The 26,105-nt window shown below is 42.8% G+C and overlaps 1 protein-coding gene across 1 annotated transcript in view; it reads right to left on the reverse strand.

The window, feature by feature from the left end:
• Positions 1 to 25,543, reverse strand: part of ACSS3 (acyl-CoA synthetase short chain family member 3) — a 135,748-nt gene extending 110,205 nt beyond the window's left edge. The window contains exons 1-2 of the mRNA XM_007059031.4: positions 24,831 to 25,543; positions 10,599 to 10,743 (exon numbers count right to left, since the gene is read on the reverse strand). Coding sequence (XP_007059093.3) covers positions 10,599 to 10,743; positions 24,831 to 25,492 — 807 coding nt within the window. The 5' untranslated portion in view covers positions 25,493 to 25,543. The remainder of the gene's footprint in view (positions 1 to 10,598; positions 10,744 to 24,830) is intronic.
• Positions 25,544 to 26,105: the final 562 nt, after the last annotated feature.

Below are 26,105 nucleotides of genomic sequence, written 5' to 3' on the forward strand. Positions count from 1 at the left end.
TCTCCCCTTGTTTTTTTCCTGCAAAACCCCCCCCAAGACGTTCTGGTTAAACTTGGATTATTGCTGTGCACATTGTAAGATGAGCTGTTGCCAGCAGGAGAATGAGTTTGTGTGTGTGGTTTTTGGAAGGGGGGGTGTGGGGGGGGGTGAGAAAACCTGGATTAGTGCTGGAGGTGACCCACCTTGATTATCATGCGCATTATAAAGAGGGGTTTCAAAGGGGGATGGGCTGTTGCCAGCAGGAGAGTGAGTTTGTATGTGGGGGGGGGGGGGGGAAGGGTGAGAAAACCTGGATTTGTGCTGGAAATGGCTCTACTTGATGATCACTTTAGATAAGCTGTTGCCAGCGGGGGAGTGGGGTGGGAGGAAGTTTTGTTTCATGGTCTCTGTGTGTATATAATGTCTTCTGCAGTTTCCACGATACGCTATGCATCCGATGAAGTGAGCTGTAGCTCACGAAAGCTCATGCTCAAATAAACTGGTTAGTCTCTAAGGTGCCACAAGTACTCCTTTTCTTTTTACGAATACAGACTAACACGGCTGTTACTCTGAAACCTGCTAATTTAGTTGTGATTAGGTTTTCTAATGGGCAGTATTTTGCATTTACCAACTCTGAATTTCACCTGCCATTTTGCTAGCAAAATAATCTAGTATTCACAGAAGATTTTAGGTGGGACTCATGGGAAAAGTAATTATAGGTGGAGTTGTCTAATACTTTCCATTACCTATAGCGTTTTCAGTTGCTTACAACTCTGCCAAACAGGGATAATACCACCAACTCACCTCACAGGAGTTTTGTGAAGATTAATCCTTTTCATCAACCCCAGAGAAGCACTCATTCTCTGGGAATGAGCACTATAAAGCAGCCCAAGAGGCAATTAATGACATTTAATTAATAATTCTGTATTCAAGGCGGGGGTTAGGTGGTGTGGCCATACATAAATATGGGGCTAAACGCTGAATGAGAGGTTTCAGAGTAGCAGCCGTGTTAGTCTCTATTCGCAAAAAGAAAAGGAGTACTAGTGGCACCTTAGAGACTAACCAATTTATTTGAGCATAAGTTGCATCCAATGAAGTGAGCTGTAGCTCAGGAAAGCTTATGCTCAAATAAATTGGTTAGTCTCTAAGGTGACACTAGTACTCCTTTTCTTTTTACACTGAATGAGGAGGATAAAGAAAAGAGTCAGCTAATTATCCATTCAGTAAGAACAATGCATCCTGAAGTACGGGTTCTGTGCACAATAAAGCCTGTGATCTTGTCATTAAATACTATTGTAATGCACACACAACCTTAATTCCAGCATTTCCTACCTTTTGAGTGCTTGACTTTTCAAGCTTAGAAGTCTTCCAAAATAGATTTTTATGTGTAAAAAAATTACAATCTAGATGGTTTGGGACCTTTATTGAAGCATTGTAAAGCACAAACCTATCATGAGGAGAAGGGGGCATGTTGTAGCAGGAATCCACCATATTTGCTACATGTACCCAGTTATGTCTGTTCTGCACCCTCCGGAGAGAGGACTGTCACTGAAGGCAGCAGACTAGTATAGTACCTGTATGCCTCAGCCATACTATGGCTGGTCCCTGAGCTGTTGCACAGTAGCACAACTGCGAGGACACTCTTTGCACCCTCTCTCTCATCCCCCACAAACACAGCCAGAATTTAGGTCACAATATCCACAGAAGCATTTTACTTGATTGTAGAAGCCTAGAAAAGTGCAGAATACTATGGAGAAGGCTTATTTGGCTCCGAAGATTGATACGGCAATCCTGAAACATTCAAGCCATCACTCTTTTAAAAAGAAAAAAATAACTGGGTAAAATGACATTCACTTGTTAAAAGTTCTGAAGAAGTTTTCCCTTATGGTACAGTATGTTGTCATTTATGGTTTATATTAAGTCAGTATACTTATCACTCCAAATTTTATAGCTACTATTTTCCTCCCTCCACCCTATTTATCTGCTTTTCTTAGGATTTTAAGATTGATCTACTGCTTTAATGCATTTGACATTTTACTAATAAAAATAACTGGGGACTAAGGATGCAATCCAGGTAGGTGCATAAGTACCTAATCCCCATTTTTAGGCACAACTGTGATCCACAAATCTTCTGCCTCAGCTGCCACCTGACCCTGTAGGCACCTAAACTCACAGGGTACCTAAGTTTTTTCCTCTGGCCATTTGTACTGCAGCCTCACTCTAGTCACCCAGCCACCTGAAACTTGCCTGAGCATGCACATTACAGCCTCATGATAAGAATCTGGGCACCTATTGCCTGACTAAGCTTCATAGCAATTCACAACCTGGGAAAAATAGCACTCATCCTCTGTGACATTATCTGATTAAAATGTGACCATGCAAAATCATTGTTGCTACCACTGTTATATAATTGCAATGAATCTTATACCAAGTGTGATGGGTGGCCAGAAAGGGTTAAGCATCCTGCAGGATAAATGACCCAGATTCAACCTTTAGAGACACATTAGAAAAGTATGTAAATGGTAATTAGTGCCAGTCTATGGTAGATAGGCAAGAACTTTGAAGTGCAAACCTGTATTGTTAGAGAATTAGAGGTGATACTAATTGTATGTGTTTACTTATATCTTGTTAGGTAGTAGTCATGTACACAGACAGTTCCTGTCTGTCACTATAGCTATTGATTCAGAGATCAAAAGGGAATATTAATATTTAGATTAATCTTGTGTGCAATAATGTCATTGTCTATATGTCTCTTTAAAGTTTGTGATAGACTGCCTAATGCAGGGGGTGGGCAAACTTTTTGGCTTGAGGGCCACATCCGGGAATAGAAATTGTATGGCAGGCCAGGAAAGCTCACAAAATTGGGGTTGGGGTATCGGAGGGGGTGAGGGCTCTGGTTTGGGGTGTGGGCTCTGGGGTGGGGATGAGGCGTTTGGGGTACAGGTGGGCTCTGGGCTGGGATCAAGGGGTTTGGAAAATGGGGGGGGGGGGGAATCAGGACTGGGGCAGGGGGTTGAGGGGTGGGGAGAGGCTTGGGTGTGCAGGCTCCAAGCAGCACTTACCTCAAGTGGCTCCCAGAAGCAGTGGCATGTCCCTTCTCTAGCTCCTACAGAGAGGCGGGGCCAGGCAGCTCCGCACGCTGCCCAATCTGCAGGCACTGCCCCTGCAGCTCCCATTGGAGCACCGGAGGGGGCCATTGGAGCACATAGGAGCCGGAGCTGGGCCATGCCATGGCTTCCAAGAGCCGTGTGGTGCAGCCCCTGACCCAGCACCAGAGCGGGGAAAGCCCCAGACCCCGCTCCCAAGCAGGAGCTCGCGGGCGAACTTGATCCGGACCACAGGCCCTAGTTTGCCCACCCCAGGCCTAATGGATAAATTGCCTTAAGTTAATTTGTGTAGCTAATTACCAGTGATGCTTAGGAAATAGGTTTACTTCAGAATCTCCATAATTGCCTATTGTTCGCCAAAGGATTCCAACCTCTCAAAGGAAGCCTGGAACTGTATAAAGATGCTCCCTGTCCTTTTTATCTCAGATTTGTTTGCTGCTCGAAGCAGGGGAAGCTTAAATTGTAACAATGAGATCTCTGGTCCTAATCCAGATTCACCCTGAATATGAACATTGGACTATAACGTATGGACCAATTCTGAAAACTCTTTGCAACTACGAAGCTCACCATCTCTATTATGAATCTAATCTTAGAACCGTACTCATATCTGTATGTATACTGATCTTTTAACCAATACTCAGTTTTCTTTTTTAATAAATTTTAGTTTAGTTAAAAAAAATTGGCTGTCAGTATATATTTCGGTAAGATCTGAAATATTCATTAACCTGGGAAGTAATGCGTCCAATTCTCTGAGATTGGTAGAACCTTCTTATACAATGAATAAGATGTTCAGTAATCCTAGTCATATTTGACTTGGGTGTCTGGGTGGAGGCCTAAGGCTGGGTTACTTTAAGGGAACTATGTTGTTGGCTTCTGGGTAACCAAAGAGGTATTCTAGAAGCGGTTTTGTGCTGGTTTAGAAAATCTAAGTATTGGAATATCCACCAGCTTTGGGGATTGTCTGCCCCATTCTTTGCAGTTCACCCTCATTGAGTGACCTCAGTTGACTCCCCGGGACTCCGGTCACACCCTCCTGGAAGTGGTGAAATACTGGTTTTGTCAGGATCCTCTGTGGGCTTGTCGCTCCTTTCTTGGGGGGCGGGGGAGGAGGGGCTGGGAAGGAATTTTTCCCTCACTGCCAGATTGGCCAAGGCAAAGTTGGAGTTTTATGCCTTCCCCACAGTGGATTCTGGGGGCCTTAGTGGGGTGAACATGAAATTGAAATTAGGCTATGATGTCGCAACCCATGGTGGATATTCAGAGCAGGTACACCATAGGGAAGGCACAGAGTGATCAGATAAAATGGACCGGTAAAGGATTTAAAGGCAGTATTCTTTAAAGGAGCAGAAACAGGGAGGAGGGGGCTGAGGGTTACTATGACTGGTATTTCAGGGGACCAATCCCCCTGAACCCTCATTTGAGTTGGGAGGGGAGAGATTGTGAGGCCACAGCAGCAGGTTGGCTAGGGGCCAGGGCTCAGGGAAGCCCCCGGGTATATATTTAAATTATGGAATTACCTGCAACTTATTTGCTGGGTACTCTCAGACATTTAAAAATAAAGTTGGGACCTAATTAAAACCACATCCAATCTCTCCTGTCCTTCAGGCATAGCTAGACAATGGAGTTCAGATGATGTCCTAAAGATTAGGAAATAAAACCTGAACAGAGGCAGCAAGTTTTACATTTCTTAAAGGCATCACTCGATTTTTACATCAACACAGCAATACTATGAATAAGGCCAGTTTCTAGTGGCACTTTTATCTCTCCCTTATTTTTTTTTCCCTTACGTCTTCCTGTCAGCACCTTAATACTGGGCAGATATTTTTGATTTAGCTTCCAACACCCACGAGATAAAGCTTCTTGTCTTCATTTCCTTCTAATCTTTCCTTCATTTCCATCCCTCACTCTTTTTGATTCAAGACTCTCAATCTCAGTATAAAAATATTCACCTGTTTAATTCATTAATCTTTCCATAGTGAGGCTCTTACCAAATCTTTTTACTAGACTCTAAAATCTTTAGTCTATGGTGCTGGCATCTCTCACTTTAACGACAAGTCACCTTCCAAAATAGGCTTTAAGGGGCTCCCACAGCTTACTACATCTTGCTACTGCTTGGCTGAGACTGAGCCACGCTGTTCCACCTTGTTTTATTAGTTGAAGCTCATCTGCATCACACCAGTAATTGTACTGCTCTTTTTTTTGTTTTGCACTACCATTACAATAATAAAAAATGTCCACTAGCAGATGATCTGCTGGTTTTGAGATGGCTTTAACAGCATCCTTCACTGCAAGATGTGCAACATGGGAAACACAAGGCAGAAAGTACACAGACAAGTGTTGGAACTAGAGGTGCTCGCACACACCCTGGCTTGAAGTGGTTTCCATTATATACGTTTACTGTTTGGTTCAATGGCTCTCATCACCCCCACTATAAGAATTGTTCTAGCACCCCGGTACATGGAACTTGACTGCTGTTTTATCCGACTTTAAAACAGTGTTATTTTTTCCTACCATGAAAAAGTCAGAAGATTACAAATGCTGACTTACTTTTCTGCCAAGCCATTTCAAAATATGGATTACCAATTGCATTTGAAGATCATTTAAAAAAAAAAGACCCATAACACACAAACACCACTCATCAAGCTGGTGTTTCCCAATTCAAACATTGCAAAAGAATTTCCCGGTGGGTGAACAAAAGCCACTACAATAATAAAAGCACTTTCCAGCCACCATTCCAAATCAGTTGGGGAAAACAAGCCCAAACACTTTAATGGTAAATGACAGTAATGATGTTTGCAATGACAAGGAGGTTTGCATTAAACTAGGTACTTTCATCAGACTCTTAAAGTTGTGAAAACAGACCTCTTGGCCATGGAAATATCTAACATAGTAAATGCAGAAAACCTGGTAAGTGCAATAAATTCTGGTTTTTTGCTAACCACCACATTCCATGGGAGAATGTTACCGGTTTCTCTTCTGACTATGCCAATGTCATGATAGGAAAAAACTCTGTTTTAAGTCAGATAAAACAGCAGTGGTAATTTTTTCATATAACTTAACAGATAATATTCTTCAGGCATTGGGACTGCTACACCTGCCTAAATAACTGGATTATGATGAAGATACAATTCTTAATCTACTGACATGATTTCCATCTGCAACGAAATCTGAGGGTGAAAAACAAACAAACAATTGTGTATGAGTGGAACCAGTATCAAGTAGGTTCTGAACTGCCTGATTTTCAGCCAGAGGTCACAAAACTGAATGAATGGAAGGGGCGGGGAGCAAATCCTGGATCTTAAAATGGGGACACAAGAAAAGTGGTATCCAACTCTTTCGAAATTGATTGCTACGCTTCTGATTCTTCCTTATGATCAGGCTAGCATGGAGTGCGTTTTCTCCCTAACGCAGAGAAACCACCATTTTTTATCTAGAATGTGGAGCAAAGTCTTATCTATTTTACCTGTAACAAAAACAAATGTTCTGGCCTGCTATGAACTGAAACCTTCCCAACAACTACCGGAAATGGCTATACACACAGCACTCCAGCAGATGTCGTCATCCCAATTGCTGTCATCGTAACCTTAAACTGAGAAGCATAGCAACATGGTGATGATAACAGGTAGGATTTTTTTCAAGTTTTCAAGGCATTTTCAGATGCAGTAATATTGTTTTTGTAACGAGCTCTGACCTGTTAGAAATTAAATAAGCACCTAATGAGGTTTATAAGATGTGTGTGTGCGCGCGCACACCCACATACACACACAGGACCCTCGCTAAAACACGTGTCTATATAGCGCAAATTTGCATATAACGCGGTCATGGCCATGAATCCCAAATTTAATTACTTTAATTGGAATTCATTTTAAACGCGGTCCCCGCGTTAACCCGGTACCAAGCATGGATCCCAAGTCCTGCGTCCTAGCGAGTGTCCGGTGTATATTTACGATTTATATACCAAATCTCTTGATTTTTAAGACAGTGAGGTTGGTAACACTGCATAATGGGTTAAAATGGGGAAAGGATTTGTTTTCCATTATAAGTTTGTTATTAAGATATTGTCCTTTGTAAGAAATGTAACAGGAGTAAAATATAATGTAAAATTAAACAAAAAAACAAAAAGATATCATGCATAAAACAGAATATTTCAGGGAAATCAGGTATTATATAACACCCAACTCAACAGCTTCACAAGGCTTAGCAGTAGACTTTAAAATACCACAGTTTATAAATACACTTAATCTGACATTCTCTCCTTCACATGATAGAAGAGCATGAAAATGTGTAAATCAGAACACATGCATGAGCTGTATGGAATCCAAAGACAATATTTAGACAGGACTCTACTACAGGTAGCATTCCATGACCTGCTGACTTCAGAGTGAGTTTGGTTACATATTCTGACTGGTTAACTAGTGCTCCCTGTTAACTGGGGTTTGTTAGAAAAAGAGGAGACAATGTGGGGAGAGGATGTTTAAGTTAATTTGTGCAGCTCTCTAATTCTTTAAAACACTCTTTTTCTTGCCCAAAGCTATAATTAGACCTGGACAGAATACACAGCCACAAACCTAGGAAACTGAACATCTATTTCAGGTTCAAAAAGGTAAAGAGCTGCATTTCAAATGATTTTTCAAAGTAAATTACTGCAAAGGGGGTGCACTGGACAGGATTTACACAGGGATATTACATCGTTAAGATAGCTATTTAAACACAAACTAGACATACTTTATCAATAAATGTTGAAGTACATGAATAGCTATGTCACAACACTATAGTTAACCTTTAAATCCTCTGTTGGTTGAAAGTTCTTGAAAGTCAATCAATAAAAATGAAGGGTTTCTGTAGATCTCATTACAGCGTTAGAGAAGTGCTGTGATGTGTATCAATGTTTGCAACTACACGGTTTTTCCTTTCCTAAAGCCAGTAACAGAAAACTCAAACTGGACTATTTTAATGTGAGCACATTACACATTTGTAAACATATTCACACATTTCAGAACACTACGCACAATTATGCTGTAAATATCTTTTTTCCCCCATGGAACAATTTCACTATAACAATGACCTGAATTGCATCTTGGACACTGCAATCATTAAAGACAATGTGAGAGTCTCATTCTACCTCAATGAAGTTTACTTTAGAGTTCAGTACAGGTAAAGATAATTGAACAAAACAAAATGGCTAAAACTAGTACTGGTACAAGAAATCCAGTTTGATTACCAACTGCCGTATAAAAATCTGCTACAGAATTTATTAGACACTAGCATCCACACTGTCGAAGTGTTTTACTCACTTAAATAAATGTACCATAAATATTTAAAACCCTTATAACAGAGGTTTTATCAGAGGCCGATTGGCCAAGGCCAGGATGCTATGCTACAAATATAGGCCACAGTGGACATGAATCCTCCCAAATATCCTCCCTTCAGATCCTCAACCAGCCTCTTTTCTAGGGTAGACACAGCCTTTTCTCACTATCTGGTAAGTGGGCTGTATTTTTAATAAAGAGAGAATTCAAATTTGTTCCCAGCGAGGCAAAAATATAGGCCACTTGTTAGACAGGTCAGGATTCTTTCAGCACTCCAAACATTCACAGGCCATCCATCTCAGGATCAAAAACAAACACACACCTTTTTAAAAACAGAAAGAACCTACTGCCACGGTACAAGCTAGAGATTACTCATAACTCCAATTCATCATAGTAGGTATGCCTGTAAACTTATAAATTCGGGTAATATTGTGATGGTGTTGTCGAGCTGTCTGGAGTGGCTCACGACTGTGATTGCCAACCTCAGGGCAGATAGTCAAGAAGCAGGGCACAAACCCCAAATCGGTTGTGAGTTCTATACTTAGATCTCACCAAGTAACAAGTGTTAACTCAAGCACTATAGTAGCTTCACCATGGAGTCATAATGTTGGATGCTCCAGTCTATCTTGCCATGGCAAGCTTGCTTTTGTGATAGGTGGTCCCTTATACCAAAAAAAAAAAAAAAAAAGAGTTCAGGTTACTCCCAGTCTGAAAGGGCAGTCACTTACCCCATGTCAATTTCACCTTAGACCTCACACTAAAGACAACACTTGAAGCCAATCCTATAATAAACTAAAGTTATTTACAAGGTTGAAGCAGATAAACATTAACTCATTTATGTATATCAGTCTTAGGTTTCAAACAGTAATAGAAACTGCTGTAATATGCAAGCTCTATTTGTTCTTTAGGGCTAATCCAAGCTAAGCAGCTTGGGGATCCCTTGCTTATGCTAAGAAACATTACCCTCTCCAAATTTCAAGAAGCATATGGATACAGATCCTTCAGATCAGGGATTTTTATTCCCTTTCTCCAGTGTTCAAACTGTGATGGAATAAGAGGTTGTGTCCATTCCCTCTTCATGGGTGCGTGGGGAGCAATCAATAAAGTCTGATGTTCCATAATGATTTGTGCAGTGTCTGTGGGCCTTCTGTTTTGGTCAGGACATGACACCTCCAGCGATAAACCAGCATTTCACACTTGTTAATGCTTCTCTCCTGACTGTGGGGGTTTCCAGTTTCCTAGCAACCACTTTTATAGTTACAAAGCAAATACTTACATACTACCTTATAACACAATACAGATAGTATAAGTGAGATTAATGCATGCAGCAACTCACAAGGATTTCATAAAATGCAAATACTAAAAATTACTCTATAAATCTAATACCCATTTTAACAATAGCAACACACAGGTGAGCCACACTGGTTTCCAGCTATGCATTTGTCAGTGTTCAGTGAGGCCTAGGGCCCTTGGCATGAGCTAGCACCTGGTCTGCCAATGTCAGTTATTTTATGAAAAACACCTGAGTCATGAGTGCTTTATATTATATATATATATATATTATATACACACACACACACACACACAAACACACACACCCCGTTGCTGACAGGCCCTGTAGCTGGTATGCAGCAGACAGATACAATGTTCACTGATTTACTAGGTAAACACATTAGAAAACCTTCACACTTCCATGATGATCTAGAATTTGGTGGATGAGGCACATATTTTAGGAGTTCTGTCCTTTTAATATTTAAAATCTAATTATGATGTTTTGTTGGTGTATTGGTCAAGATATATGCTTTTCTTTTCACAAGCTTATTGCTAGCCCTACTGGAAGAGTAGTTTTGTTGATGACAGTAAGTTACTTTAAAGCAATTTACCAATACCGTTTTTCTTTTTCAAGATGGACTATGGAAGTGGGTGGGGAGAAGGAAATCTAAGACATTGACAAAAAAGGACAGCAGCTGTTTTGCCTAAATAACCAGTGCAGGAGAGAAACAATGCACTATTAGGTACAATTAGTGAGGTTTATAAATCAGAACGTAACACAACTAAAAGAATAAAATGCAGTTGGAAAGGCAAAATAATCATATGGCTAGGTTATTTCTAATTCACACATTTCTGTAACATCTGCATGCCACGTAATGGGACATTATTTCCTATCTGTTTCTACAAAACAGGATTCTATCATCAATTATACCTGTTCAAGAACTTCTCTGTAAGTGATAGCCTGTTTAGTGTTTGTCACAGGACTATCATAGATAATAGCAATCTTGTCTGCATGTCCACTCTCAACATGACGATCTACAGCATTATAACAAATATTCAGCTCTCCATCCACAAACCTGAAAGAGAAAAAGTACAATGTTAGATAGCAGTCTTTCCAAAGTAACTAGACTAATTTCTGGGGAGAAGAGATAACATTCAGTCAGATAACTGATGAAACATTGTCTGCAAATCAGAAGGCCCCTGCTTCTGAAGTTAGATTACTTCTATTGCCAACTTATGTTGGTATAACTATGTTTCTCAGGGGTGTGGAAAATCCACACCGCGAGCAACATAGTTATACCGACCTAACCCCCAGTGTTGACAGCATGTGTTGGTGGGAGGTCTTCTCCCATCGAAATAACTTCCGCCGCTCAGGGAACAGGAGTATCTACGCTGACGGGAGAAGCTCTCCTGTTGGCGTAGGCAGCATCTTCACCAAGCGCTACAGCAGCAGCTCTGTAAGTGTAGACAAGCCCCAAGTCAAAAAGAATTTGCTCAGAAATGGGTAAATAAGCCTATTCACTGTACTTTAACTGCATAAAGACCAGAAATCTGCAAAGTGAGAGTTATGATCTCTTCAATAGCCAGCTATTTACAGAGAACTGTTGATTAAAAACAGTTTCACAGACTTGGAATTTGTTTTTGTTGTAATTTTACATAGAGATTATTCAAATCTAGTATAATGCTGAAATACAAAAATATACATACGTGTGTATTCAAAAAGGACACTTAAGTTGAAAAATAGACAGTATAAAAAAAAAGTGTACTTCAAAGAGGAGCTTTGAATTTCAGTCCTATTCCCCTGCCTGCAATCTCCCCAGCCATGGTCCCCTTTGTGGGACTTGGCTTGTATATCCCTCTCCCAATCTGTGCATATACCCCAATACAAGAGTGAAAGACGAACAGCTAAACAGAGCAGAAGGAAAGCATTTATGAACCCTGTGATCCCAGGAGGATGCTCTAAACTGTACCAGGGTGAAACTGCCCCATAGGAAGAGAGAGGCTTAAAGTGGCATACCTTTACCACAACACCCTTGGCTGGGTACTGCACTGGACACAACTCAAACTCAACAATTAGGTCCATTTTGAGCAGGGGAGGGGGAATAAGTAAATAAATAAATAAATAAATAAATAAATGATTAGGGTCCCTTTTTTCATCTCAGTAAAGAGACTGATTTAAATATTTGCATGTATGTAGCATCTTTCATCACAGGTTCACAACTATTAAACCTAATCTTGGTTGGTAATGACCTGGAGTTACCACCTAAGGGCTGTTCAGTTCCCTACCTGAAACAAGTTTGATTTTAATTTTGTTCCTTATGCATTCCACAGAAAAGCAGCATCAGAATTGGCACCCTATTCTATTCCTGGCAGATTCAATAAGGAAAAAGGACAGAGTGGGTATAGAGACTGAAATACCATTTCTAGGGGTAAAGCGTTCCTCCAAATTAGCATAAATGTTGTTACCAGAGTAATGTCAGGTAGTCTGTGAATAATGGACTTCTGTCTCCAGATTTATCAACCAACAGCTTTCACACATATAAACTAACCCCTCCTTAGTCCTAAACGAGTCTGCCTTTCCATCTGCAAGACAAGCCATCTAGTTTTTAAGACTGTAGATGTTCTTAACCCAATTCTAATGTATTCATATTACAATAAGGGTACATTTTTAAACACAATATTAAATGAGAGTTAAAGCTAAAGCTAAAATAAACAAAAATATGTTTGTACCCTTTTTTAAAAGGCCGTTTTTTTCTGATGTGATTATATTACAAGAGACTGAATCCAGACTTGGAGCTTCAACTTCCCAGCTCTCAACTGATGTTTAACCTGACTGTTGACAACTTTCCTTGTTGCTTTTGATAAGAGTTTAAATTACACCAAACAGCTGAGAGCAAAGCAAAAGATACTTTCACTTTCTGTTCCTTTTGCATCAGCACAATGCTACAGTGTATGGATTTTAAACCCTGAAGAAATGTTTACTTACAAATAATGTTAGTTCATTTTTTAAAATTTCACAAAAAAATTTCTAATTAAAGTTATGGAAAGCCTTTTATTTAAAAATTTTAAAACCCTTTGTTTTAGAACTAGCCAGCTTCTATTCAAATTTATCTACTTTAATACATTTACTTTTTAAAAAAATGTATATATTATATACATCTGTTCTGATTCTTGACGAGTTCAGCACAAACTTAAGCTATGTCTACACTACAGACCTTAGAGCGGCATACCTGTATCGCTGCAACTGCACCACTCCTATGGAATCCCTGTCATTCCCTCCCCTGGAAGCCTATTCCAGTGCTTAACTATCCTTATAGTTAGAAAGTTTCTTCCTAATATCTAACCTATATCTCCCTTGCTGCAAATTAAGCTGATTACTTCTTGTACTACCTTCAGTAGACCTGGAGAACAAATTTATCACTGTCCTCTTTATAACAGCCCTTAATATATTTAAAGACTCTCATCAGATATCCCCAGAATCTTTTTTCCCTGAAGATTAAAAATGCCTGGTTTTGTTTTGTTTTTTAAACCTTGCCTCATAGGTCAGGTTCTCTAAACCTTTTATCATTTTTGTTGCTCTCTTCTAGACTCTCTCTAGTTTGTCCACATCTTTCTTAAAGTGTGGCTCCCCATATCCCACAGTATTCCAGCTGAGGCCTCACCAGTGCTAAGTAGAACAGGTCATGTGTAGTTAGGAACAATTGCTCTGAAGTTTTCAAGCAAGCATCTTCCTCATCCTCCAACATATCCTTTGATGTCCCATGTAGTTACTGCTAGATTCTTTTTTGGCAATTGCCACTGCACCATATTTTTTTTCTCTATCTTTTCCCACAATAGTGAAAAAATCAAGTGTTCTTCCGAGTTTCTTAAAAGTTGTTTAAGAGAAGCCGTACTTCATGATTAGGGTTCCGTGTTGCTCATGGAAGTCGCGCAAGTCACGGATTCCATGATCTCTACGACTTCCGCAGAGGCCAGTGTGGCTGACGCCAGGGCCAGCTGCACCAGCAGCTGCTGGAGCTGCCCCAAGCAGCTGGCCCTGGGGACCACTCGAGCAGTGGCCCATGTGGCTGGCCCTGAGGACCGCCCGAGCAGTGGTGACTAAATGGTAGCCTTAGTCATGGTGTACAATTATTACTAATTTTAGAAACTCGTGAACCTATGAATCATTCATCCATCAAGATCTAAAATTCTCACCAACTAATGTAACAATAGTATTATTCAACATGATTTAATACCCAGCTCAGGAGTTGACCACTTGTATATATAAAATTTTAAAAATAATAAAAAGAAGCTCCAATAAAGAGCAGTTTCTCTTGGGGCAACTAACCATTTTAGAGCATATGAACAACTAATGACTCAAATTAAATGCTATGTCTGAACTGTTGTATTTCCTCTTGCACTGAAATGTCTGTAAGCTTTATGTAAGAGGTTTTTTTGGCATCATTAAACTTAGTAGGTGTTATTCACTCATTTAATGTTTTTGGCTTCTGTCATAAATATAAAGGGAAGGGTAACCACCTTTCTGTATACAGAACTATACAATCCCTCCTGGCCAGAGGCAAAACCATTTCACCTGTAAAGCGTTAAGAAGCTAGGATAACCTCGCTGGCACCTGACCAAAGTTACTTTCAAAGCTGGAAGTGAGGAGGAAAACAAAGGGTCTGTCTGTCTGTGTGATGCTTTTGCTGGGACCAGGTCAGGAATGCTCTTCAGAACTTCTGTTAAGTTAGTAAGTAATCTAGCTAGAAATGTGTTCGATTTCCTTTTGTTTAAATGGCTGGTAAATAAGCTGTGCTGAATGGAATGTATATTCCTGTTTTTGTGTCTTTTTGTAACTTAAGGTTTTGCCTAGAGGGATTCTGTTTTGAATCTGATTACCCTGTAACGTATTTACCATATTGATTTTACAGAAGTGATTCTTTTATCTTTTCTTTAATTAAAATTCTTCTTTTAAGATCCTGATTGCTTTTTCATTGTTCTTAAGATCCCAGGGTTTGGGTCTGTGTTCACCTATGCAAATTGGGGAGGATTTTTATCAAGCTTTCCCCAGAAAAGGGGGTGTAGGGTTTGGGGGGAAGACGTCTCCAAGTGGGCTCTTTCCCTGTTCTTTGTTTAAGACGCTTGGTGGTGGCAGCATACAGTTCAAGGACAAGGCAAAGTTTGTACCTTGGAGGAAGTTTTTAACCTAAGCTGGTAAGAATAAGCTTAGGGGGTCTTTCATGCAGGTCCCCACATCTGTACCCTAGAGTTCAGAGTGGGGAAGGAACCTTGACAGCTTCTGTGAAAGCTTTCTGAAAGAAATACTTCCCAATCTGGTCTTCTGTTTTTGCTAGGTTATGAAAACTTCTTTAAAATTTAAACTAATGATGCCCTTCTTCTCAAGTAGGTTCACTGTGATCATTTCAAAAAAACCTTTATGCTTGATGAAAAGAAAAAGAAAAAAAAATCTTATTTCGTGCAAGTCTAAATTCCATTTTCTAAATAAAATATTGAAGGGAAGGTAATGGTTTCCCATCCATAAGTCCATTACACTAAGCAGCTCTTCTGTGAGAAAAGAGCAAGTCCCATTAGACTTTTCACTTTATCAGACGGAGACTGCTGTCAGCATCTGAGAGAGATAAGGACTGACTTTGCTTGCTCTCAGTAATTTTCAGTACATCAAATCAGAGTATCTTCAGACTTCTAGAGTAGCTGACCCACTTATCAAGTTCCAGAGGCTATTTCATTCAAAACTTCCAGAATGAAAACCTCACTGAATGCTGATTTGTTACCATTCACGATGATTCTTTCATCCTTTGCATGATAGTATATTAAGCTTTTCAAATGGCTAATTGTTGTGTATTTGGTTGTTGTGGTAATAGCACCTTGTTGTTGCTATGGCAACGGAGTCACATTATTAGGGGATAGCCCAGCCAGTTTTGGCTGGTTTGATTAGTTCAGTGTGTGAAAATAAATGGCTGCTTTCTTGGCTCACAGCTCTCTGTGTCTCAAGTGATTTTCTTCCTAAAACTGCTGCCCCCAAGGATGCAACAAAGTGGCGACGAGGATGGGATTCCTGTGGTGCCCCAGCAACAGAAGGATGAAGAAGTCAAGGTAAAAGAAAAAGAAAAAAACCTACCAAAATCTTTTAGCTGTTGGAAGGGGGTGAGAACTGGTTTGTTTGCACTGACTGTGAAACCTGAAACTAAAACCATGGCTACACTTACATGGCTACACTGGAACCTTTTGAGGAGAATATAGTGCAATGGCATGTGTATACTGAGCATTTTGAGCTTTTTGTTATTGCAAATGACATTACAGACGAGAAGAAGGTGCCAATATTCTTAAGTGTTGTGGGGGCTAAAACCTACTCCCTGCTACGCAGCTTACTACACCCTGTTAAGCCTGAGACCAAATCTTACAGTGACATTGTGGAAATCCTGGGGTCCCACTTTTCCCAAAAACCACTGGTACTTGCTGAAACATATAGGTTCCACAAAAGAGACCAAAAAGAAGATGAAACAGTTGCACAATTTGTAGCAATTTTAAAAAGGCTACGAGAACACTAAATTTAAGGAGATACTAAATGATGCCCTGTGTGACAGGTTAGCGTGCGGCCCGTACAGTGAAGCTATATAGAAGCGCCTATTGATAGAGGCTCAGCTTACGTTACAGAAAGCTGTTGATATTGCAGTCTCCATGGAACCGGCTACAAAGGAGGCCCAATACATCAGTGCATCCCCTAGGGTGCATAAAGTGTCACAAGAACCTACCCACAAAACTGTGCAGAGTCAGGAATGTTACCGTTGTGGTAAGCCGGGTCACCAGGCATCAGAATGCTGATGTAAGGACCTGGTGTGTCGACACTGTGGCAAAAACAGACACATTGACTGTGCCTGTAAACAAAAGAAAGAGAGACCTGTGGTCTGGCCGACTAAAATGGGGAACCTGCATACCCTAGAGCAGGCTCAGGATGACCAAGGTGACACCTCATCGCAAGAAGAAGTGCCACTGCACGTTTTGTCTTTGGCCGTGGGCTCACATGAATACTGGGTAACCCTGTTGTTGGATGGCAAACCTATACGCGTGGAACTGGACACCGGTGCAGCCATTTCGCTGGTCTCAGAGACTGTGTATAAAGAAAAGCTACAGCATCTTCCACTTAAGACAACAAAAACTGTTCTGAAGACGTACACAGGAGAAGCTGTGCCCATGTTGGGCACTATTGATGTTAAAGTGGAGCTCAATGGACAGGCTGCTAAATTGCCACTGTTTGTGGTGAGAGGTAATTACCCAGCCTTAATGGGTAGGTCTTGGCTTGGGAAGATTCAGCTGAACTGTGCAGAAGTGCACCGAATGACTAAAGAAGAAACCAGTCTGACCGCTATACTAAGGAAACATGCCGCTGTTTTTGGAGAGGATCTGGGAAGTATGAAGGGAATCACTGACATTGAACATTAAACCTGACAGTCAACCTAAATATGTGAAAGCCCGAACTGTGCCATATGCCATTAGCCCGAAAGCTGAAGCAGACCTGGAGCGCCTGGTCACCAATGGAGTCCTAATACCAGTTACCCATAGCCCATGGGCCACTCCTATCATTCCAACAGGAAAGAAAGATGGCTCCCTCCGGATTTGGGGTGATTTTAAAGTCACTGTCAACCTGGTGTTGTATGCAGAACAATACCCACTTCCCCGCATCGATGACCTCTTCGTGAGCCTGGCTGGGGGACAAAAGTTCAGTAAGATTGATCTGAGTCAAGCGTATTTACAGATGCACATCCATGAAAAGTCCCAAGAGTTGTTGACCATTGTGACTCATAAGGGGCTTTATCGATACTGTCGCCTACCCTTTGGAAGAACGTCTGCTCCGGCCCTGTTCCAGAGGGCTATGGACCAGATCTTGTGTGGCTTGCCAGGAATTCAGTGCTATCTGGACGACATCCTGGTCACTGGAAGGATTGAAGAGGATAACTTAAAGAATTTAGAGGCCACCCTACAAAGACTGGAAGAGTATGGCCTACGAGTCCGCAAAGACAAGTGTGAATTCTTCCAGCCCTCTGTTGAATATCTGGGACACATCATTGATGCTGTGGGTCTTCATAAGGCCCCTGAAAAAGTTAAGGCTATTGTGGAGGCTCCCCCATCTCGAAATGTTAGCCAGCTGCGCTCATTTCTAGGACTATTGAACTATTATGGAAAGTTCATCTCAGTTAGCCACACTGCTAAAACCACTTCATGAACTTCTTGGGCAGAACACGACCTGGAAGTGTTCTGAAGCCTGTAATGTTGCATTTAACAAAACTAAGGATCCACTGCTAAATTCTGAAGTTCTAACGCACTTTGATCCATCCTTACCCCTACAGTTGACCTGCGATGCCTCCCCTTATGGAGTGGGAGCAGTTGTGTCACACATTATGCCTTCGAGAGAAAAGAGACCTATTGCTTTTGCTTCAGGCACTCTAAGCAAAGCAGAAACTATGCCCAAATCGAACGTGAGGCATTGGGAATCGTTTTTGGAATTCGGAAGTTTCATCAGTACCTGTTTGGGTGGAAGTTTACTCTTCTTACAGACCATCAACTTCTGACGTCAATTTTTGGACCATACACAGGTATTCCCCCATTAGCTGCTAATCGTATGCAACGTTGGGCATTGTTACTTTCAGCGCACACATATGAAATCAAATATCAGAAATCCACTCTGCACGGCAATGCAGATGGTCTCGCAAGGTTGCCTTTGCCAGTCAAACATCAAGATACTTCCCAAAAGGAAATCTTCTAATTTGAACACAGAGAATACACCCATCACTGCTACTCAGATAAAGAAGGCAACTCGCGTTGACCCAGTATTGTCCCAAGTTATGGACCTGGTGATGCAAAAAATCTCGACGAACCTCTCCAGTCTCACCCGACCTGGTTACCTACATGTCCAGGAGGACGGAGTTATCGATCCAATCTGGTTGTTTGTTGTGGGGGAGACGTCATTATCCCACCACCACTGAGATCACAGATGTTAGAACAGCTACATTCTGGTCACTGTGGAATAGTGCACATGAAGGAAATTGAACGAAGCTATTTTTCATGGCCTGGATTGGACAGTGCTATTGAAAAGAAGGCAAGAGCTTGTATGTCATGTCAGGAATGCACCCCAGTGGGTGCCCCTACACCCCTGGGACTGGCCTGAAAACACATGGCAATGTATTCACGTTGACTTCGCTGGCCCCCTTGAAGGAAGCATGTTCTTGGTGGTGGTAGATGCCCATTCTAAATGGCCAGAAGTCTCTATAATGCAGTCCACTACTGCAGAGAGTACTATCCAAAAAACTACAGGGACTCTTTAGTTGTTTCGGTCTGCCAGAACAACCTGCAAGAGACAACAGACCGCAGTTAATCTCTCAGGAGTTTCAAAATTTTATGAAGGCAAATGGGATACAACACATCACTTCAGCACCATATCATCCATCCACCAATGGATTAGCTGAAAGATTTGTGCAGACAATGAAACAAGTTTTGAAATCAGCAAGGGGACAACACTCCATTCAAAAGCGTCTGGACGCCTTCTTACTTTCCTACAGAAACACACCTCATGCTACAACCAAGGCATCCCCAGCCTTTCCAATGATGGGACGACAGCTGCGTACTTGCTTTGATCTGCTGAAACCTTCTGAACCCAGACAAATTGTGCAATGTCAGCAGCAATATCAAGTCAGCAGACGTGCACCCAGAGCAAAAAAGACCGAACCTTTAGCTCGGGACAGCTAGTTTTGGCTCGGAATTATACTTCTGGAGCTAAATGGGTCACTGCCACAATCATCGCTCAAACAGGACCTGTTTCCTACACAGTCCGGACTGCAGAGAATCTCACTTGGTGGCGACATGTAGATCAGCTGTCGCCAGGTCATGCCAGTCCTCAGGACACATCTTCCGTTGATTTGTCTGACTTCACCTCTTCTGGCAAGACACCGAATCAAGAATCACCTGTTCCTGATTGTTCTCCTCCATTACTGCCAGAGGCTGAGATAACTCCTTGCCCGGAACAAGCTGATACCACCTCCTCACCCGTTCACGCTACGAACCCTGAGCCCATTGTTAGGCCTGCGCCCAAGGTACTTTCAGGTGCAACACCACCAGAAGTTCGCCATAATCCACCTAGAGACAGAAGACCTCCTCAATGGCTGGATCTTTAGCTAGGGCGAACCCACGGTTATGGGGCAAAATAATCACCAGGGTTTAGCCGGGAATGGAGGCAGTCTACCCTCCTTCTCTAGTTTAGTGTTTGTTTTATTTAGGGAATGTTCTTATTAAGGGGGGAGGAATATGTTGTGTATTTGGTTGTTGTGGTAATAACATCTTGTTGTTACTATGGCAACTCAGTTACATTATTAGGGGATAGCCCAGCCAATTTTGGCTGGTTTGGTTAGTTCAGTGTCTGAAAATAAATGACTGCTTTCATGGCTCTCAGCTCTCTGTGTCTCAAGTGATTTCTTTCTAAAACTGCTGCCCCCAAGGATACAGCACTAATGACTGCCTTTCACTGCATCAGCAAGAAAGTTAATGGTTGCTGCAAGTAAGTTAAAAAAAAATTGTTTACCAGTAGCCTATCTCAGAAATATTCTGCAATTCTAGTATCTTTTAGGAAGAGGAGGTTACTTACATGTAACTGGAGGTTCTTCGAGAAGTGTAGTCCTATCTGTATTAGTCACTCCCCCAAAGAGTTCCCTTCTACCTCCGCTCTTGATCATGGTGGACAACCCCACCATCTTACCAGATCTGACACTCTGACCCATAACCTGAGCATCACCTTTGACTCAGCCCTTTCTCTAGATCCTTGCATCCAGGCTGTCATAAATATAAAGGGAAGGGTACCCATCTTTCTGTATACTGTACTATAAAATCCCTCCTGGCCAGAGGCAACATCCTGTTACCTGTAAAGGGTTAAGAAGCTCAGCTAACTTGGCTGGCACGTGACCCAAAGGACCAATAAGGGGACAAGATACTTTCAAATCTTGGGGGAAGGAAGGCTTTTGTTTTGTGCTCTTTGTTTACGTGGTTGTTCTCTCTTGGGACTGAGAGAGGCCAGTCAGAAATCCATCTTCTCCAACCCATCCTAATCCAAGTCTCCAATATTGCAACCAATATAGATAATCCAGGCAAGGCAGATTAGTTTATCTTTTGTTTTATGTGAATTTTCCCTATGTTAAGAGGGAGGTTTATTCCTGTTTTCTGTAACTTTAAGGTTTTGCCCAGAGGGGGATCCTCTGTGTTTTGAATCTGAATACCCTGTATTTTCCATCCTGATTTTACAGAGATGATTTTTACCTCTCTTTCTTTTAATAACATCCTTCTTTTAAGAACCTGACTGATTTTTCCATGGTTCCAAGATCCAGGGGTTTGGGTCTTTGATGATTTTGTAACCAATTGGTTAGGATATTATTCTCAAGCCTCCCCAGGAAAGGAGGTGTGTAGGGCTTGGGGGGATATTTGGGGGTGGGGGTGGGGGGGAAGACATCTCCACGTGGTCTCTTTCCCTGTTCTTTGTTTAAAACGCTTGGTGGTGGCGGCACCAGCAGCACATTGTTCAAGGACAAGGCAAAGTTTGTACCTTGGGGAAGTTTTAACCTAAGCTGGTAAGAATAAGGTTAGGGAGTCTTTCATGCGGGTCCCCACATCTGTACCCTAGAGTTCAGAGTGGGGAAGGAACCCTGACACAGGCTATGTCTGTCTAAATTTTGCCAAATTCTCTCTGCATAATATCCATCCACAAAGCTAAAACTCCTGCCATTTCGAATCTCGATTATTGCAACATCTTTTGTTTACCTTATAAGACAAATACAATCTTGCCACACTCTTATCCATTCAGAATGCTGCTGCACAGATCCATTGCTTTGATCACATTATTCCACTTTGTAGCCCTCCATTGTCCCCCTTCCCCCCCTCCACTTCTTTATCAGATCAAATACAAGCTACTTGTCTTCACTTTCAAAGGCCTTTCACTGCCTACCATTTCTCTATCATCACTATTGAAATGTTGACTCCTGCTTTTGATCTACCAATAGCACCAGCCTCCGTTGCTTACTTGTTAAATTTTCAAATAAGCACTTCTGTGCTTTCTCCCATGCTACCCCTCATGGAAGAGTGCCCCATAAACATCTTCAAAGCTACCTCATGATCCCCCTTCAAATCCCACCTTAAAACTCTCCTTTGCCGCAATGCCTACAAAACCATGACAATGGTCAAGCAGCTGGCGGGATCAGACAATAGCTTATCACATTGACCAATATTGTCTCATTGTTTCCTTATACTCCCACCCCCCCCCCCCACATCTGCTGGCTCTTGTCTTAAACATAGATTGTCCCTGCCCCAAAGTGCTTACAGTCTTCTGTGTTTATACAGTACCTAACACAATGGAGTCATGGGCCATAACTGGGGCTCTTAGGTGCTACAGTAAGACAAATAATCAACAAGTAATAATATATAGGCACACTCACTCTCTGTTTCAGATAGGCATGAACATATGAACTTGGATTAAAAAATAACAGTTGTGGAGCATATGAAGGTAAAGAAACTCCTTTGTTAGAGTTTAGACATGAGAGGTATACAGACTTGTACTTGATTTCATTAATGTGTTTTATTAACTAAAATGGAGCACTAGATACTTGACATCAATACAATTCCAGTCAGAAAGAGGGTCCGATTCTGATCCTGCACCGCCTTGCACCTTTGTGTAGTTCTTTACTCCTATGAAAAGTGGTACAAAACACTATCATTCTGATTTAGTAGCAGTTTACATCCACTTTGTACAGGGAAGAATGAGGTATAAAGCCAGAAGGGACTTTATATCATTTAGTCTGACCTCCTGTATAACACTGGCCATAGAATTTCACTGAGTTACCCACACGCTGAGTCCAATAACTTGTGTTGGACTTGTGGTAGCCAGTCAAAATGCCTTACAAAAGTCCAAGGCAGTTACCTTTCTCAGCCAAACTTATCTCAAAGAATTAAATCAGGTTTGTCTGACAAAACCTATTTTCCATAGAACCATGCTGACATTAATTATATTCCTATCCTTTAGTTCTTTATTGACTGAATCCAGTACCAGCTTCCATTATTTTGCCCATGGGTGAAGTCAGGCTAAATGGCCTATAATTAGTCAGGACATTCTACTTCAGAGGTGGGCAAACTACAGCCTGCGGGCCACATCTGGCCCACGGGACAGTCCTGCCCGGCCCCTGAGCTCCTGGCCCAGGAGGCTAGCCCCTTCCCTGCTGTTCCCCCCTCCCCTGCAGGCACGCCGCTGCACAGGCAGCGCTCTGGGAGGCGGGGCTGCGCGCTCATGCAGGGCAGCGCATCTGGCTCCGGCCGGGCGACGCGGCTCCAGACATGCTGCTCTGAGTGGCATGGTAAGGGGGCTGGAGCCGGAGGGCTGGATATGGGGCAAGGGGTCCCAGGGAGCAATCAGGGGACAGTTGGATAGGGCAGAGGTTCGGGGAGGGGGGCAGGTTGATGGGGTTAGGGCAGTCAGGGAACAGGGGGGTGGTGGAGGGGGTGGGGTATTCTGAGGGGGGCAGTCAGTGGGATGGGTCAGATAGGGGGTGGGGGCCAGGCTGTTTGGGGGGCACAGCCTTCCCTACCCAGTCCTCCCTACAGTTTCGCACCCCAATGTGGCCCTCGAGCCAAAAAGTTTGCCCACCCCTGTTCTACTTGCTCTTTTTTAATACTGGCATGGCATTAGTATTCTTTCAGTCTTCTGAAACTTCCCCCATATTCCAAGATTTATTAAAAATTAACATCAGTGTATGACAGATCTCCTTAGCTATCTGTTTTAGGACTCTTACGTGTAAGTTATCCAGGCCTGCTTATTTAAAAGCATTTATCCCTAGTAGATTGTTTAACATCCTCCTTAGTTATTTTATTACAGTGGAGAGATGCAGAACAAATAATGCTTATATTGTCATGACAAATTATTGTATTACAGCTAAATTAGTGGAAATGATTTAGAACTCTGACAGATCACGTGCTTGATCATAATTTTTAAACTAAAGTCTCTAAACAGTGAGTTTAATTGAAGTTCCCTTATGAAAGCAAAAAAAGACATCGGGTATAGACTTACTAAACACACAGCTGGGACACTGCTCCAGTGGTTTTTTGATGTATATTGTACTCAGTTTTTCTAGGAGAAAGCAATGGAAATGTTTGTTCTAATATCCTGCCCCCACAGTACCAAAAAAGGATGTTCAATGGTGAAGCCATCTTTAGAAAGGCATTGAATATAACAAATTACCTTGCAATTTACTTTGATTGATATCAATTATGTTGCTGCATTAACCTATTGCCAAAATATAAAACTTTTTGGTCAAAAGAGTTTAATTTGGTCAAGAGTCACCATAATAAAACAGGTCTTCTTTCTAGAGTACAAACTTTTCACAAACTGCATATCAGTTTACCAGACTAATGTATTCTCTTTTAGAGCATATAATAATAAATAAATGTAACAAGATTTTAATGTATCTAAAATCTCTTGCAGTAATTGGATTTTAGTTTAGTGTAAGTAGCATGCACTCTCTCAGTGAACGGTGCAATGTTATATACATCCTCTGCCATAAACTGTATAGCAAACATTTATTCTTTACACTATGATCTACTTTTGCTGTGATGCCACAGAAACAGTCAACAGAACACACATCGATTCGGCTTCCTTATCCATATTTTAGTATTGGTGAAACGTGCCCATTTTCCCATTTAAAAGGGTCCATATCGTCTAGTCAAAACAGAGACATTTGTTATGGCATGCTCCTGCTGAAGATCCAGGAAAGAAGAACACAGATGTGCACCAGTGACCCCATTAAAGGCTGAGGGCATGTTCTCCCTCCAACACACCTGACCCGCATTATGCATTAGAGGCACTCTCTTCTCCTCCCCACCACCACACACAAGTCAACCCCTGTCCCTTATTATAGGCTAGAGACACTGCTTCTCCCAGACTCAATCCCCATGAAAGGTTTGGGACATTCCCTGCTCCTCCTCCTCGCCACACACCGGACCCTCTCTTGCGTCCCTCCAGCCCCCCGCTGCAGGCTGGGAGGGACACTGGGCTTCCTCCCGCTGTCTCTAGCCCTTCTCTGCTCGACCGCCGCCCTGTCACCCACTGCTCCGAGGGCGCCCCCGGAGGCGGGGTGTCGCTCACCAGGAGGCGACCAGCGGGTTGCTCCTGTCCACGACTTTCACCCAGGGCTTGTGCCACTGGATGCGCCCGGCGGCTTCTCCCCACAACTTCTCGGGCTCCGCCACGGCAGCCTTGAACGCCTGCTCGTACGCGCCCTCGGGGGCGGCCTGGCCGGCGCAGAAGCAGCGCCGGGCAGCGGGAGCGCTCCCGGCGCCGCGCGGGGCTGCCCCGCTCAGCCAGCCATTGCCCCAGACCCGGCTGCAGGCGAGGAGCCGTATCGCCCTGCGCCGGAGGTCCATGGTGGTGCCGCTCAGCTGACCGGTCCCGTCCCGTGCGGCTGGGGAGCGGCTCCCTCTGGCCCGACTGAAGGGCCACGTGGAAGCCGCTCGAAAAAGCCGAGCTGGATCCCCTGCCTGCTGCAGGCGCCGCTCGCTGCTGCGGAGCGCTTCCCGGGCAACAGGTCTGCAGGCGCTAAAGTGCCGAGTCCAGCCCGGGCTTTGCGCCTGCCGCTTGGCCGCCCTCGCTGATGGCTGGGGGCCAGGGGAGTTCGATTGCACAAGCTTGACCGCCCCGATTTCGGCCACGGTCCATGCGCTGCGCCGCGCAGCTCGGGGTGTGGGCCGGGCAAAACAGACTTTCCTGCTTATACGGCTGTTGTAATAGAGCCCTACGCGGCTACACATTTGTATCCGCGCAGCCGGGGCGCAAACTGTTGGCACAGCTCCTCATAAGACGCCTTATCCATAGCACCTGAAGGCATTTGACATAGATTCGAGCAGCCAACGCGTCCCTCAAAGCAGGGAGCATGCACCCAATGCGTGCAACCCCTTTTACCTCCAACACCTAAGGCCCACAGGGGAGGCTCCACCCAGCACAACCAACAGCCTGGGCTTCCAAAGCTTGGGGTTAGCCAGACCTGCCAACTTTGTGAGAACCCAAGGCAGAGGAATACACCAATCTACATCTGCACCAATGTACCTCTCCCCGCCCCCCACCCCACCATTACTTTCAATAAATCACAAATATTCCCTCTCCCTCCCTCCCCCCCCCCCCCCAAAAAAAAAAATAATCAAAACCTACTGTTCAACTGTATAGGCTTATTATGAGGATTAAGAGGAATGAATTAAGTGGGTGCACAGGGAGCAAACTGAAAAAAGGAAGAAGAGAGGGTCACCTTATTATAGGGTTATTTTTAACACTTATGTGATTTGTATAAGTACTGGGTGTTTGGTTGCACTTATACCATACTTCCCAACATTTTTAGTGGCTAACGCAGGGCAGGTCCAGTCCCTGGAG

This window comes from Chelonia mydas, chromosome 1, assembly GCF_015237465.2.
Source record: "Chelonia mydas isolate rCheMyd1 chromosome 1, rCheMyd1.pri.v2, whole genome shotgun sequence".
Taxonomy (NCBI): domain Eukaryota; kingdom Metazoa; phylum Chordata; order Testudines; family Cheloniidae; genus Chelonia; species Chelonia mydas.